At 43.7% G+C, this 15,911-nt stretch overlaps 1 protein-coding gene across 1 annotated transcript in view; it reads left to right on the top strand.

Annotated features, from left to right (window-relative positions):
* The first annotated feature begins 4,727 nt into the window (after positions 1-4,727).
* The window catches only part of RAP2A (RAP2A, member of RAS oncogene family), a 28,559-nt gene continuing 17,375 nt past the window's right edge, over positions 4,728-15,911 (top strand). Inside the window, exon 1 of the mRNA XM_028526684.2 lies at positions 4,728-5,320. Coding sequence (XP_028382485.1) covers positions 5,007-5,320 — 314 coding nt within the window. The 5' untranslated portion in view covers positions 4,728-5,006. The remainder of the gene's footprint in view (positions 5,321-15,911) is intronic.

The raw sequence follows: 15,911 nt of genomic DNA, 5'->3' as shown, positions 1-15,911 counted from the left end.
TCAGGGTATATGCCTGGGTTACAGGTTCGATCCCTGGACCGGGCAATGTACAACAGGCAACTGATCAATGTTTCTCTCTTGCATTGATATTTCTCTCCCCCGCTTTCTCCCTCCCTTTCCCTCTTTTTAAAAAATAAATATATTTTTAAAAATCTACTCAATTTTGTCAGAATCCCAGCCCCAGCATCCTTCTTCTGGCTCTAATGGCAAGAACCCAGCCATGTGCCTACTTTGGGACTCGCCGTGGGCAGAGGGGAAAGCATTGCCATTAATGGTCAATCCTGATTCATCCCATTTTTTTTTTCGGCAAAAAGAACGGAAAACACTGGTTATGCAAGCAACATTGTGCACACTTTTCTGTTATGTTACATGAACCACATTGAAGTTCTCTTTACTTCAGAAGCTTCAAGCTCTTCAGCACTTTTCTCTCCCGATTATTTTCATCATTAAGCCTTTTCCTTCAGAAAAAAATTTCTGCTTAAAACTGCCTATTGAAACACTTACTTTCCCAAGCAAAACATTTCTTCCATTGACTTTTTACATACTCAGTGTCTGCATTCTAATTCTTTTTCTTTGCAAACATGCAGAGACATACCACATTTTCTTTTCTGAAAGATTTTATTTATTAAGTTTTAGAGAGAAGAAAAGGGAGGGAGAAAGAAAGGGAGGGAAACATCCATCAGTTGCCTCTCGCACGCCCCCAACCTAGGACCTGGTCTGCAACCCAGGCCTGTGCCCTGACCGGGAATCAAACCAGAAACCTTTCAATTTGCGGGAGGTTGCCCAACCCACTGAGCCACACCAGTCATGGCAAGATATTACATTTTCTAAAGGGAAATACATCCTTTTGCTCCTTCCTCTCCATTCTTCATGTGTATGTCTGTTTCTGAACTATATTAGGAACCTCAGAGGCCAAGAAAATGCCTCCTTCTCTCTTTGTAATTGCCGGCAGCATGTCATAGGTGCTAAATGTACTTGACTTGTCCTTTCCCTTTATGGGTAATCAGAGATATATAGGCTTTAATAGGAAGCAAAGGGAATCAGACTTGTACAGCCAAGAAGCACTGGCCGTATTACAAACACCCTCCACTAACTTGTTTATGTTAACTTCTTTGCATGCTTGCTTCTTGCTGTCATCAGAGCATCACAGAACACAGTGTGTTTCATCCCACCTTCCCAATATCTTTCACAGAGGCTAAAAAAAAAAGGGAGCTGGGTTTCCATGGTAACGCAAGTGTAATAGTCAGGGGTATCTGGGCATAAGTGAGATAATACTCAGATTCCATGGGGAGAGGAGAAATGATGTTTCTATTTTTTTTTCTCCCAGCAATGCACTTGAGAAGCTAGAGAGACCCTGAGGTGTCACTGTACAGTGTCAAGTCTTCACTGTCACATGGATTTATAGCTCTTGAGGAAAACTTAATTTAATTTTGCCTCATTTTTACTTTGTCTTTCTCATAAACAAATGAATGGAGACATAAGTTTTTATTTCTAAAGTCACTGTCAGAAGAGAAAGTCCCCACTGGGAATGATGAAGGGATCAGGAGGCAGACACACCCAATTCTTCAGAATTCCCTACACACCCTGACACCCTTTCTTAGAGCAGCTAATCCAGGGGTGTCAACTCATTTTCACTGGGGGCCACATCAGCCTCAAGGTTGCCTTCAAAGGGCCGAATGAAATTTCAACTCCTTAATAGTTAAGGAGTCGTCGTATTTATAGTCCTAACATTATTGTGGCCCCTTGAAAGCAATAGCGCGGCTGATGTGGCCCCCGGTGGAAATGAGTTTGACACCCTGATAATCCTTCAGCCAGCGTTTTGCACACAGCCTCAACTCAATATGAGAAAACATGCTCTTCCTTATGTTTCTTTTGCCTCTCAGAGATCAAAACTCTACTTCCAGGGCGGCATTGCTAATGAAAACCAAGGCCTGTCAACATGAGACATAGGAGGTGCAACTACCCTAAGACCCGCAGTCTCCACACTTCTTATCAAGAAAGTCAGCACTGGTGAGAGGTCAGGGAAAACAAGCTGAGAAATGTCTACAACTCTCTGACTCTCAATTACACTAAGTGGAGTGTGTAGGGAGCCAACTCAATATTTGTGAGTGAATGTGTGTGTGTGACAACTTCTACCAGATGTACTACAAGCCTGAGCTTCTCCACTTCTAGGGACCTAGGAAATGACATGAGTTGCTAAGGTTACATTCTGGACCCAGAATCCCAATGCAAATTTCTAAAAAAAATTTTTAAAAAGTCACTGGACCTTTATTCCTTGCAAAGTAAATGGTTTTTCAGCTCCACGGGTACTAAACAGAAAATGTTTGATGCTTCTGCGCTCTCCTATTGGGCCCCCAACAAGCCTAGGAAGTCCTCACCACAACAATACACAGTTTGAATCTTCAAAAAGACAGTTGGTCTCTTTTTCTGAAAGAAGCTTAGCTGTTATTAAGCTAAAATAACCACAGAATAAGCAGACAAGTTTTACCAAAAAAGCCCACACATGAAACTTCATTTCATATCTATATGAGCTCTCTTAATGTTAATTCACTTATTCACATTACTAGTTTAGAACGAGACATCAGATCCTTTTGGGTTTCAATTATCTTAAAATATTCCTGGTTCTTAGTTCTCTTGCAAATTGCCTTTACTGCTAATTCTGACAGCTCAGATATAACTAACCTCTTATATTCTGATGATATGTAATCAAGAAATAATGACTGAGTTCTATTTTACTGCGTACTGTGACAGGGCACTTGTCCTCCATTATTTCAGACAAAAACTTGGTGTGTGTTGTACTATCACAAGATAATGCAAATGCAAATTATCCGTTCTAGTATAATGGAGCCACAGGGCTGTAGGGCGCTGCCAAATCTGAGTACATCTGTGAAGTGGTTTGATGATTTGTAGAAAAGGCGAGGAAAGGACCCCCGGTTTGTCGAGGAACTGAGACCCAAATCCCCTCTATATGATGACCTTCGGAGGAAGAAGAGTGAATAGGTGTGCCATGATCAAACATGAGAACTACAGAAACTTACTATTCCCAAGAAATACGAGATAGCAATGGATGAACGTAGACTAGTTCGAGAAGGACATCGTTTAAGGAAGGTGAATTCAATAACCGGTTATTACAAAATATAACCCAGAAATATTTGAAGATATAAGTTCTCCTAAATCTGACGTTAGGGGTAGGAGAGAGTGCGTTGTAACTAAGATTTGATGCTGCCAAGAAACAAACCAGTAAGTTTTAAAACTGCGTTGTTGACAATGTTTTAGGAGGCAGGCACGGAGGACCCGTGCAACGGCTGCAGCACGTCTCCCTAAGCACCGGGAAAGGTCTCACACTAAAGACAAAAGTCCCCGTTTCCTCGACTCTTCCCACGATTCAGTTCACCTCCCTCGGCACTATGTTCATGCCCATCATTTAGGCAGAATATCACGGAGACGAAGTTAAAAGCGAAACTCCTCACTCTCGCCGGAAACGTCTAATTCCTTCGCCAGAAGAGAGCGCAGCGACCCGCCCCTAAGTCTCTGACCCCTCCCGAACCTCACCAGCCCCGGCCGCGTCTCCAGGCTACCTGCCCTCGGTGGCTGGGGAATTGCGCGTTCTGGTTGGCTCAGAGCAAGCCTTCGTCATTCGTCAGCTCACCTACGATTGGCTGTCAGAGCACGCGCAGGGGCAATGGCCCAGCCTGGCCAGTAAGTGGGAGGTGGCTTGGCTTATTCTGCGACTAGACTTTTTCCCCATTGGCTAATGGGTTTGAGTCACGTGTTCTGCAGCGACTCTCTATTGGCCGAGAATGGTATCGGGGGTCCAGAGACGTGGACTGGTTGGCTGGAATGAATTCCAGTTTCCTACTAGGTATCCCAGCGGTTTGTTGCTATGAGGTGTCCCTGGGCGTTCTGCGGTTCGGGGATCCGCTCTCCCGGTTTTCCAAGCGCCTGTAGCTGGCAGGGCGTGGGAAGAGCTCCATTTCAGTCGAACCCTGAAGAAGGGCGGGGCTGGGGGGAAGGTGGCGGGACTCCTGGCGACGTCCCCTGGCGTGGGCCCTTTGGCCTTCGCCTCGGGCAGTGGGCTGCAAAGACCCGTCATCTCTCAGTGTACTGATGCTTAAAACAAAGCTTCATTTTGTTATGTTTATGTTCGGCCCCTTAAACAAAGCTTCTCGTTCTGTTTATACAACATAAAATCAAAACTCGGGTATGGTGAGAAAATGGGTGGTGTCGGGCAAGACCCTCATGCTCAGACCTCCTTTTTGGACTTGTCCGCCTCTTTTCCCTTCCCTGCTCTGCGATTGCTGCAGGCTGCCCTGGTCCCTCTAACATCTTGTCTCCGCCAAATTCCGAGCGTGGGATTCTCAGGTCGACGCGGTTCCCGTCTCCGGCGGACGAATTGCGCATGCTCATTACAGAGGCCCCGAGTTCGCCCCGGAGTGCGAGCGAGGGTGTTGTTGGGTGGCCAAGGTGGTTGTTTATCTAAACGCGGGCGGAGGCTACCCGGCTGCGCCGTGCCTCCCGGGAGCGCGCGCTGCCAGTCGCCTAGGCGACAGGGTGCAGGGGCGGGGCTAAGCCGCTGGGGCCCCGCCCCGGGCCGCCGGCCCCGCCCCCGGCAGCTCTGCGGCTGGAGCTCGGGCTCGGGCGCGCGCTCTGGCGCCGGTGAAAGCGGCGGCGGCGGCGGCGGCGGCAAGGCGGGGAGCTGGGCGTGGAGGCGCGAGGGGCGGGGCAGGGCGGGCAGCACTGCGGGCCCGCGGCTCGGGCGGCTCCGGCGGCTCCCACTCGCTGTTCGCTCTCATTGCCTACCCGCGCCGGCGGGACCGCATTGCCGCTTGGCTCGGCCCATGCCCGCTGCTCCCTCCGCCAGCGCCCGGGGGGCTGCAGCGGCTGTGAGGTGGTGGAGGCCGCATAAGGCGGCGGGATCGGCCGCCGGGGCAGGGTCCGGGGACGCAGCGCGGCGGGCGTAGGTCTATGTCGCGGGCGGTGGCGGCGGCGACGGCCGCGGAGGGACGATGCGCGAGTACAAAGTGGTGGTGCTGGGCTCGGGCGGGGTCGGCAAATCCGCCCTGACTGTGCAGTTCGTGACCGGCACCTTCATCGAGAAATACGACCCCACCATCGAGGACTTCTACCGCAAGGAGATCGAGGTGGACTCCTCGCCGTCGGTGCTGGAGATCCTGGACACCGCGGGCACTGAGCAGTTCGCGTCCATGCGGGACCTGTACATCAAGAACGGCCAAGGTTTCATCCTTGTCTACAGCCTCGTCAACCAGCAGAGCTTCCAGGACATCAAGCCCATGCGGGACCAGATCATCCGAGTGAAGCGGTGAGAGGGCTCGGGGCGCGGGCTGGGGGCTTCGCTGTGCAGCTGGGCAGCCGCCGTCCCAGGGCCAGCTCTCCCTCTCCCTCTCTGTGCTCTGGGGTGGCCCGCGGGCAGGGGGAGCCGTCTAGGGAGAGGCCTCTGGGGTCTTACGCTTTATAATATTTTTTCATTTTGCCAGCATTACCATCATCATCATCTTGAATCTCAAATTTGATGCTTTGTTTCACAACTCAAATTTGGCATCCCGTGAACCCAGAGCACAGCTCTTTGTCTCTTGGATATTATTAGTAGCGCTTGTGTAGAACCCCAGAGGAAACAAAGTTTGAAACTTGCAGGGGGTGGCAGGATGAGTTGGTTTGTGATGGGAAGAGGGCAGCTGTGCAAGTGTAGTGGAGACATTTTCAGGCTGAACAAGAAGAAATCTACCTTTGCAATATTTGACAGCAAAAACTGCTCACACATACAGTGTACTAGTAAAAATGTCAAATCGAGGGGAAACAGACCTTGCTCATCTCAAAAGATTGGATGATGCCAAGGCGTTTTTTAAATTGAACTCTTCAGTTAAGATGAAACTTTAAAGACAGATTATCAAATTATTTGAGGACATCTTAACAGCTCAGTGGGGCTGAAAGAACATTAACTTTTTAAAAAATCCAGCTGTCTTACCCTCCCCCCTCAGAAAAAGAAAAAAAAAAAAGAAAAAGAGGCATTGCTAGAAACAAAACAGAAGTTTCTTCAAAGCTGTAACTTAAGTATATTACCGATTTCTTTGGGGTTTTTAAAGTATATTATCTAAAGTTAATGCAGCTAAACTCTTTCATTATATAAACTCTTTTCTAAAGTATGTACTTTGGAAATATGGCCATATTTAAATAGCTTCAAATGTTTGTTTTCTCTAAATGGACTTAGTGTTTTTTTTCCTTATTTCAAGCATTAGAAGTATAATATTTTAGTTCAAAGTTTTAGGAAAATTTTCTAATTATTGTTTAATTGCACATTAATTCTTTTTTTTTAATTTTTAAATGTTAACATTTTTATTTTATTTTATTTTATTTAAAGATTTTATTTACTTATTTTTTTTTAGAGAGGGAAGGGAGGGAGAGAGAGAGAGAGAGAGAGAGAAACATCAATGTGCGGTTGCTGGGGGTTATGGCCTGCAACCCAGGAATGTACCCTGGCTGGGAATCGAACCTGGGACACTTTGGTTCCCAGCCCGCGCTCAATCCACTGAGCTACGCCAGCCAGGGCTCCCACATTAATTCTTATAATTAGTTAATAGTTGCTGATAATGTTGGTGTGCCACTTTATTTTTCCCCACATAATTCTCCTCAAAATTGGAAGACATTTACAGGAAGATAGTTGTAGGTGTAGACAGAGGCACATCGCGAGTCGGTTGGAGTCTGATCATTGAGAAAGAGCAAGGACCAAGTCCTGTGAACTCAAGGGGGCTCAGAAACGCATTACCAGCAGTGGGTTTTTATCTCAGGGAGGAGATCAAAGGGGAAATCCTCTTCCCAAGACCAGCCCCACCCCCACCCCACCCTGGCACATTAACTCATTGACTGCACCATGTAATAGCTAAACTAATATTTTGCATATTATTCCTTATGTTAAATTGCAAACTGGAATAAAATGGATACTTCCATGGCCTCAGCTGCTGTTCTGAAGTAGAAATCTGGTAGCTTTCTACTTCTCCATTCTCACTTAAGATTGCAAATGATTTAACCCACTGTACCTAAAGTATTATCATTCAGTATGTAAGCAGTATTCAAGAATTATTGTTTTGTTTTCCTTTGTTTTTCATACTAAATTTTCAAAATCCAGTGTGTAACTTGACACTCACAGGCCATGTTTTAGACGAGCTGTATTTTAAGTGCTCAATCAGTCGCCACATGTGGCTGCCGGCCACCATATTGGACAACACAGGTTTAAGGTGAATGTATTCTGGGAAAATGCTTGCATCTCCAAGCTTCAGCTTCCTTATCTGTGAAACAGAGTATAACATACACCCTCAGAGTCTTTCTTAGGATTAAATGAGATATATTTTAAGGTGCCCAACACAATACCTTGAACAAAGAAATTCCAAAATCCCAGTTGTTTTTTCTTTTAAGATTTTATTTATTTACTTTTAGAGAGGGAAGGGAGGGAGGAAGAGAGAGAGAGAGAAACATCAATGTGCAGTTGCTGGGGGCCATGGCCTGCAACCCAGGCATGTGCCCTGACAGGGAATCGAACCTGCGATGCTTTGGTTCGCAGCCTGTGCTCAATCCACTGAGCTACGCCAGCCAGGGCCCAGTTGTTCTTTTTAGTAATGATAACCTTGTCACCCTACCTTCTTGAAATTTTATTCTTACTATAAATGTAATATTATAGGAAATAAATTCGTGATTGCATTTTGAAATTCATTATATAGTGTAAACAAGAAAATAGGGTTAAAGTAATCCTTAAAAAGATTTGTGGGTGGTCTCTCCAAATATTTTTCCTTGCTGAAGTCAAATGGCCCTGGCTGGGTGGCTCACTTGGTTAAGAGTGTTGTTCCAGTACATCAAGGTTGTGGTTCATTTTCTTCCCACCCCCGCTTCCTCTCTAGCTAAAATCAATAAATAATTTTTTTTAAAGATTTATGGGCAGGAGAATGAACATTTAAGTTCAACTCTGGCACTAATGCATGACCAAAGAGTGAAATGGAGCTTTTCATTGAATTGTTATTGTATGGAAGGTTTTGCTTTTAAAAAATATAAAACAAGCCAATATCCCTTAAATATGTTCAGATGCATAGACATATGCGTATATATACACAGCCTTTTGTCAAAGCCAAGTGGACCAACTGAACATTACTACATTTATAAATTTATATGCTTTCTTTTTTAACTTGACTTTGGATGAGGTCACACAGGAAGAGTGACAGGGCTACAGAAAATGTCTCAAGTGAAATAAAACTAGAATTCTTTCCCATTTCGTCATTGCTTTTCTTATTTCTACCAGGGTAAGCTGTGGCCCTCACTTGAAGTACCTTGGAACAAGGCATGTTCGTCTTAGAGTAAAGCCCTGGAATCTTCAGCATGACTTCCAGGCAGGCGGAGTGTGCTCTTGCCCAAACCCCCACCCCCCACCACCCCTTGGCAGCCTCCTCTTGCAACACTCCTCATCTTTTAGATTCCGACACCCGCACCTTCTTTTAGTCTCTTCAAAGTGTCCATCTCTGGGCTTTCCTCTCCCTGTGGAACTCTTCTGCCTTTTGGAGAGTTCGCTTCCCTTGCTTAAAAGACTTCCTTCTCAGGGAAGCTTTTCTCCTCCCCAATTGAATGAACTCCTTCCCATTTTCCCACTTTAGATTAACTGCTTGCCCGGGCCCTTCTCTCACCCAGAGGGGCTTCAGACTTCAGCTGCAACCCACACTTCCCTCCTGTAGCGCTCATGAAAGCTTAATTCTTGTGTAACGATTTACACACAGTTGGCCATTGAACTTGAATTCCATGAGGCTAGCCCAGCGACTGGTACATAGGAAACAATCAAGAAAAATATGTTGAAAAAAAACTAGTGTTCAGAAGGAAAAGTATTTTTATTGTCCTTTAACCTCAGCTTTCCTAAACATTTTCATTTTGTAGATGAAGGAAATGATTCTTTAAAGCTCATTTTGCAGATGGAGTAGATGGTCTCCCTTCAGCTCGGACGTTCTATGAGAGTGCCTCTATCTAGTTAGGGCAATGGGGGAAGAGGTGAAGTTCAACATGAACCTTAAAAAAATCAGGAGCACAACGTCAGGAGGTGGGAAATGCACAGCATATGTTTGTCAGCTATTAAGTAAACCAGATTAGCTAAACTTGGAATTTATGTAGAAGTGTGAGAGGAGATAAGGCTTAAAAATGTAACCTTAAATGATAGAAAGTTGAAGACTTTGGACTTGATCTTACTAGTCAAGGCCCAGGATTCTAATTGTTACAGAAATAACAATATGGTGGTGATATGATGTATGGCCTAGTGGCAGTAGACCACAGTTAAGAGGAATAGTTGTGAAATATTGTGATAATCTAGTTTCTGTCGGAAGTATAAAGATTCTGAATTAGCATGGTGTCCGTAGAAACAGAAAGGAAAGAATGGACATAAATAATGTCATTAAGAATGAATGAATTAAACTGAACGGGAGGGGAAGGGGGAAAGGTCAAAAGTAACCTTGACATTTTGAAAATGAATGAACAGAATTATGGAACAGTAGCTGAGGGAGATTACTTCAGGCTCGGGCGATGGTAGTCATCCAGGTAGATGCACCTAATAAGAATAAGAATATTTGAGTCGAGCCTGAAGTGTCCGTTTATGTGTGAATCTAAAGACTCGCGATGAGCTGTGTGGTTCAGGTTTATGGAGTAGGTGAAATTTGTTGGGTAGAGTGTAGACAGATAGGAATGAGTAAATGCAGCCAGAAATAGAAATTAGGCATGAGTATAGCTAAGGATAGAACTTGAGAGTTGTAAGCTATATAGAGACTTCATACTTTGTACTAGGCCAGAAGGTGTTTTAAGATTGGGGAAAAGGTTGAAAAAGGGTGGTTGATTTGCACTCCCCAAAGTAAATGTTACTGGGTTTTTTTGTTAATATTTCTATGTCATTTAAGTGATCACCTTCAGACAACAGAAATGATTGTTTGCACTTTTTCTCTTCACAATAAGTAGCCACATAAAGAGGGAGGCAGAGTGCCCATCGCTACACAGAATCCTGACCTGTAACAGATGGGTGCCGTGAGCCGAAACCAGGAACACATCAAATAATGTTTGTCCTCGATAAGTCGACCTTCTGGAGTTTGCCATCATTCCTTTCTCCACAGACACCTCCTTCCCCAGTGTGACACCTCCAATAACCAAACTGTAACCGAAATCCGGGCCTCCAAGCCCTGGCCAGGTGGCCTGGTCGGTGGGGTGTCATCCCGCACACCCCAAGGTTGTGGGTCAGCTTTCCATTCAGGGCACACACCTGGGCTGTGGGGTGGGTCCCTGGCTAGGGTGTGTACCGGAGGCAAAGGATCATTCAGTGTTTTTCTCCCTCCCACCCTTTCTCAAATCAGTAAGCATATCTCAGGTGAAGATTTTAAAAACAAATCTGGTCCTCCAAGGTACAGAGCCTAATATCCATGAGTTACTTTTTATAGCCCAGAGTGATGTTTTAAGTACATTTACAATTTTGTGTTGGGCCACATTCATAGCCATCCTGGGCTGCATGTGGCCTGCGAGCCACTGGTTGGACACCCCTGCGTGATCCCCCTCAGCTCGAACATTCTCTGAGTACTTCTGTCCAGGTGGTTCTGTTACAGAGCAACAAAGGGGGGGGGCGAGGGCAGCCAAGGCAATACACTATTACCCAAAAGGAACCCCCCAGGTTCATTATGTCCGCCGCCAGAGTCAAGACATCTCTCAATTCCAGAGATTTGTGAAAAGGAAAGGAAATGTTTATTTAATGCTATACAGACTTAAAGTAGTGACCTAATGTCTTCATCAAAATCCCAAAGTCCCTTAAAACACCCACAAAAACACATAGTCCTTCCTCCCTCCTTTTCCCAGTCTGGGGTACCGTATCTCAGGAAAAGAAATAGAAGTCCGTGGCTCAGGCAGCCCCCGGTTCTTCCCAGTAATCCGTCTCGGCTGGTAGGCCTCCCTCGGTTCCCGGCACCATCAGCTGTGTCGCTGGGATCTCTGCTAAAGCCGGGTGGTGGTTCCCCCTTCTAAAGCTGCGGGGGTCCCCACTCTGGCAAAGCCGAGTGGTTCTCTCCCCAAAGGCTGCAGCATCTGGATTTAAATCCCCGCGCCAATCCTCCGCTGCAGCCCCATTTCCGACTCCGTCCACAATCGGCTACACCTGCCAGCACTCCCATATCCTTCCAGCTTCACTGGGCTGCCATCCTGAGTCTGGGCAGGTGTGGCCCCATGTCATGGAGCCAATCTTCTCCAAGCTCCCACTCAGGCACTGTAACTCAGGGGACCTGCCCCCCTAGTTACGTCTTGGTGGGGAAGTTACTTCCATCCCCCTGGCTCAAAGCATGGCCACAGCCGTTTAACATACCTATGTAACCAGTTAAAGGTTATAGATATGTTAAATGACCACACCAGAGGTTAGCTGCAAAGCTGTTGCTGTGCAAAACAGCTCTCAGTGGCCCTGCTCCATGTGTCCCTTCCCCCAACCCACACCTTTGTGGGGGTGGGGGGTGAGGACGTCCTAATATTTCTTAAATACCCTGAGTTCTGGACCCCATTTTAAATCCCTATTCGGGGCCCCCCTCTTGGCTGCACCCTGTTACAGTTCAATGAGGAAGAGAGGTCAAGTTGAATATGAACCTTAAAGAACCAGCAGCCTGTAATCTGCAAATCTTATCTCCTTAAGATTTGGTAATGATATCAATAAAATCCACAATCAGAGGAATCATTACAATGATTTTTTTTTTTAAGGGAGAGGGGACAAAAGTAGTTTCATACTCAGCCAGCGGGTCCACTGCATACCGGCAAAAGATACCAACCGTCCTGCCAATCGAACCCCCCCCCCCGCCCCCCACGAGAACAGCTGAGGGATGTGAAAGGCGCTGTGACCGACCACTGGGGGAGGAGTATTCAGGGCACTCGGCAGTGGAGAAGACTGACTTGCCAGCTCTCCTTTAGGAAAAAGTTGGATAATTAATTAACTGATAAACATTAGGGAGGAGATAGAGGAGCTGATAAAATGTTTTTAGAGGATACAGCCAAAGGAAGGGCCAGCAAAGCTGGAAAGTTTATCCGTATACTTGAGAAAATTAATTTCTGGATGCTGTCTTCTGTTCAACCATATATGGCACACTGAAATGCATAGATTGTACATTGATACCTGTTTCTAAGCTGTGATCCTTACATAAAAACCATGTGTACCATACTTAATGTAAGGATTTTTTTTTTAAGGATAATCTTTATTTTCTCTTAGCCATTGTCTTCAGAACCCAGGTCTCTGGGGAAGGGTGTGTGACTCGACTCCAGGGTTTCCTTTGCTTGTTTCAGCTTTGCCCTGGGACCCTGTTTCTCTCCACCTGTTCTCAACCTGGTGTTTTCTTGTGCACTCATGCTTTTGCGGCCTACTGTATGAAAAGAGTTGTAAGTTCTTTAAGTTTTGGAAGAGTATTTGTGTATGTGAGTAGACTTCCAAATGAGATCAAACTGATGGACACAGGTTAGTTATAAAAGTAAAAATTACAGATAGTATTTCTGTAGGAAACGTATCATGAAATGTTAATGATGTGCAGAAATACGCCTTTTTTTCTTTGCTACTTTGAGAGTTGTGGTTCGTTATATTAGAAATTATTCTCAACCTCATAGGAAAAAATTTCTTAAACATTCCTTCATGCTTTACCAAATTGAACTGAACCTTTTAGAAGAGTAATATAAACAGTGATAATGCTGTGATTGTAGACACCTGCATTTTGGTAAATTTTAAGGTTATAAAATACTTAAAAATAGCTTACTTCTAGTTGCTAAAATTTTATTGTGGTATGTACTGAACATAATATTTGAACAGATTTAACTTCAGACTTCTAAAAGATTGAAACCTTTTTGAAAAAACCAGCCCTAATATAATAGTTTAACTATTTTGCTTCTTATTCTTGTGGGAAAACTCTAATATACCTATATTATCTTGATTTCTAACACATTTCCATTGAAATCAAGGGTCACTGCTATGAAGTAAGATTTTTTAAAGCACGTGAGTTAAAGTAAGGTTACTGGGTGTCTGAATCAGATATCAGTGTATTGTTTTTAAGTTGCGGTTTGGGAAGTCCAAAAGCAAAGCAAGTTAGAAGTCTTTGGAAATTTGATGCATCCAATTGCTTAATGTTGGAAACGTGCTTGTCACACGTGGCTGAAAACTATCTGAATAAGCTAGTTAAAGTAGACTTTAGTGTGTAAATTAAATGTACTTGTAATTATGTATTCTTTTTTAGTCAAAATGCTGATGGAAAATGGGATAGGTGATTGGTTTTGTTTTGTTTTGTTTTGTTTTTTTAAGATTTTATTTATTTACTTTTAGAGAGGGAATGGAGGGAGAAAGAGAGAGAGAGAGAAACATCATTGTGCAGTTGCTGGGGGTCATAGCCTGCAACCCAGGCATGTGCCCTGACTGGGAATCGAACCTGCGACACTTTGGTTTGCAGCCCGCGCTTAATCCACTGAGCTACGCCAGCCAGGGCTGTTTTGTTGTTTTTTTTTTAATATGTTTTCCATTTTGCTGTAATTAATACATTTAAGATTTGAAAACATACCAAAACTGTTATTTTAAGGAAAAATACAGTGACTTACCATTTTTGTATGCTTTATTTATTGGTATTGAAGTATAATTCGCATGTAGCATTGTATTGGTTTTAGATTTTTCACTTAGTAAAATTACCCAAGAGTAACATTGTAACCCTTACTTAAGACATTTCCACGTGTTATTTCTCATAAAACATAATGATTTTATATATGTACATGTTGAGAAACGGTTATCAGAGTAAGTCTAGTTAACATCCATCATCACACATAGTTAACGTATTTTGTGTGCGATGAGAATTTGTATGGTCCACTGCCTTAGCGGCTTTCGGTGTGGTTAACCATAGTCACCACGGTTTATATCATATCCCCAGTACTCATTTATCTCACAACTGGAAGTTTGTGCTTTCAGACCACATTCAGCCATCTCTTCTTCCTCACTCTCCCTCCCCCACCCTGCCGCAGCCCGGCCTCTGGCAACTACCAATCTCCTCTCTGTAAGTTCAGTGCTATTGTGTTGTTTCAGATTCCACGCACGCGTGAGATCCCTCAGTATTTGCCTTTCTCTGTCTGACTTATGTCATGTAGCATATTGCCCTCAAGGTCCATCCAAGGTGTCCCACGTGGCAGGATTTTCTTATTTTTTATGGCTGAATAATATTCCATTTTATATATATACTACTTAATTCTCTTATCTATTCATAGGTAAGTGGATGCTTACGCTATTTCCATGTCTTAGCTATTATAAATAACACCACACTGACCCTGGGGGTGAAGATGCCTTTTTGAGACACCGATTTTGTTTTCTTTGGATAAATACCCAGAAGGGGACTTGCTAGATCATGTGCTAGTTCTATTTGTAATTTTTTGAGGAACCTCCATACTGTTTTCTATGGTGGCTGCAACAATTACATCCCCACAAACATTGCCAGGATTCCCTTTTCTTTATATCCTTGCCAACACTTGTTATTCTTTGTCTTTCTGATAGTAGCCATTTTACCAGGTGTGAGGTGGAATCTCACTGTTACTTTGATTTGCATCTCCCTGATGATGACTCATGTTGAGCGCCTATTTGTGTACCTGTTGACCATTTGTGTGTCTTCTGTGAAAAAAGGTGTATTCAGATTCTCTGCCCGTTTTGTAATCGAATTGTCCATTTGTGTTCTTACTGAGTTTTATGCTTTTATATACTTTGGATATTAATCCCTTATCAGACACGTGATTTGTAAATATTGTCTCCCCTGCCACATGTTGCCTTTTCATCTTATTGATGGTTTCTTTTGCTTTATAGAAGCTTTTGGGTTTGGTGTAGTTCCGCTGGCTTAATTTTGCTTTTTGTTGCCTTTGCCTTGGATGTCAAATCCAGAAAATCAAGACTGATGTCAAGGTGCTTACCCCCTCGATCTTCTTTTGGGAGTTTTATGGTTTCAGGTCTTACATTCAGGTCTTTAACCCACTTTGAGCTGATCTTTGTGCGTGTGTAAGAGTGGTCCTGTTTCATTTCTGCGTGTGGCTGTCTAGTTGTCCCAGCAGCATTTACTGAAGAGCCCCTTCTTTGCCCATTGTATCCCTTGGCTGCTTTATCATAAAAAAAGTTGGTTCTATATTCATAGGCTTATTGCCATGTTCTTTATTTTGTTCCATTGATCTGTGTATCCGTTTCTATGTCAGTACCATACTGTTTTGATTATTCTAGCTTTGCAGTATAGTTTGAAATCAGAGCCCATGATGTCTCCAGCTTTGTTCTTTTTTTTTCACAGTAACTTTCGCTATTCACTGTCTTTTGTAGTTTCATACAAATTTTAAGATTGTTCTGTTTCTGTGAAAATGCCATGGGAATTTGGATGGGGATTGCATCCAATCTGTTGATTGTTTTGTGTAGTATAGGCATTTTAACTACATTAATTCTTCTAATTCATAAGCACAGAATTACCTTTCCATTTACTTGAGTCTTCTTCGATTTCTTCCAGTGTTTATAATTTTTCCTTTTTAATTGTTATTTGTAAAAAAAAACATTAGTAAAATGTCACATTTCTGTCTCCTTCTCTGCCTTCACGCAGCACTGGCACACATTTGCTTCATCATGGCCCTCAGCAGAAATGCGTTTCACGTGGTGACACAGTGCAGACAGGCAGCAATGCACGTAACTGAAACCAAAGTTTCCTGAAATGGTAGTTACACTTCCTGTGTTGCTTGTATTATACTTTCTACTTTTGATTTCCTCTTTACTGTATTTTTTTTTTCCATTACCAATATCCTTTCCATTTTATCTCATTGTTTTTAAATGCTCCCCTTGAGCCACTAAATCAGTCTCATCACACACAATTTGAAAACTGTTATCCTAA

This window comes from Phyllostomus discolor, chromosome 11 (assembly GCF_004126475.2).
Source record: "Phyllostomus discolor isolate MPI-MPIP mPhyDis1 chromosome 11, mPhyDis1.pri.v3, whole genome shotgun sequence".
In the NCBI taxonomy this organism is placed as follows: domain Eukaryota; kingdom Metazoa; phylum Chordata; class Mammalia; order Chiroptera; family Phyllostomidae; genus Phyllostomus; species Phyllostomus discolor.
Note: the sequence above shows the minus strand (reverse complement) of the source record. Positions and strands in the feature narration are given on the sequence as shown.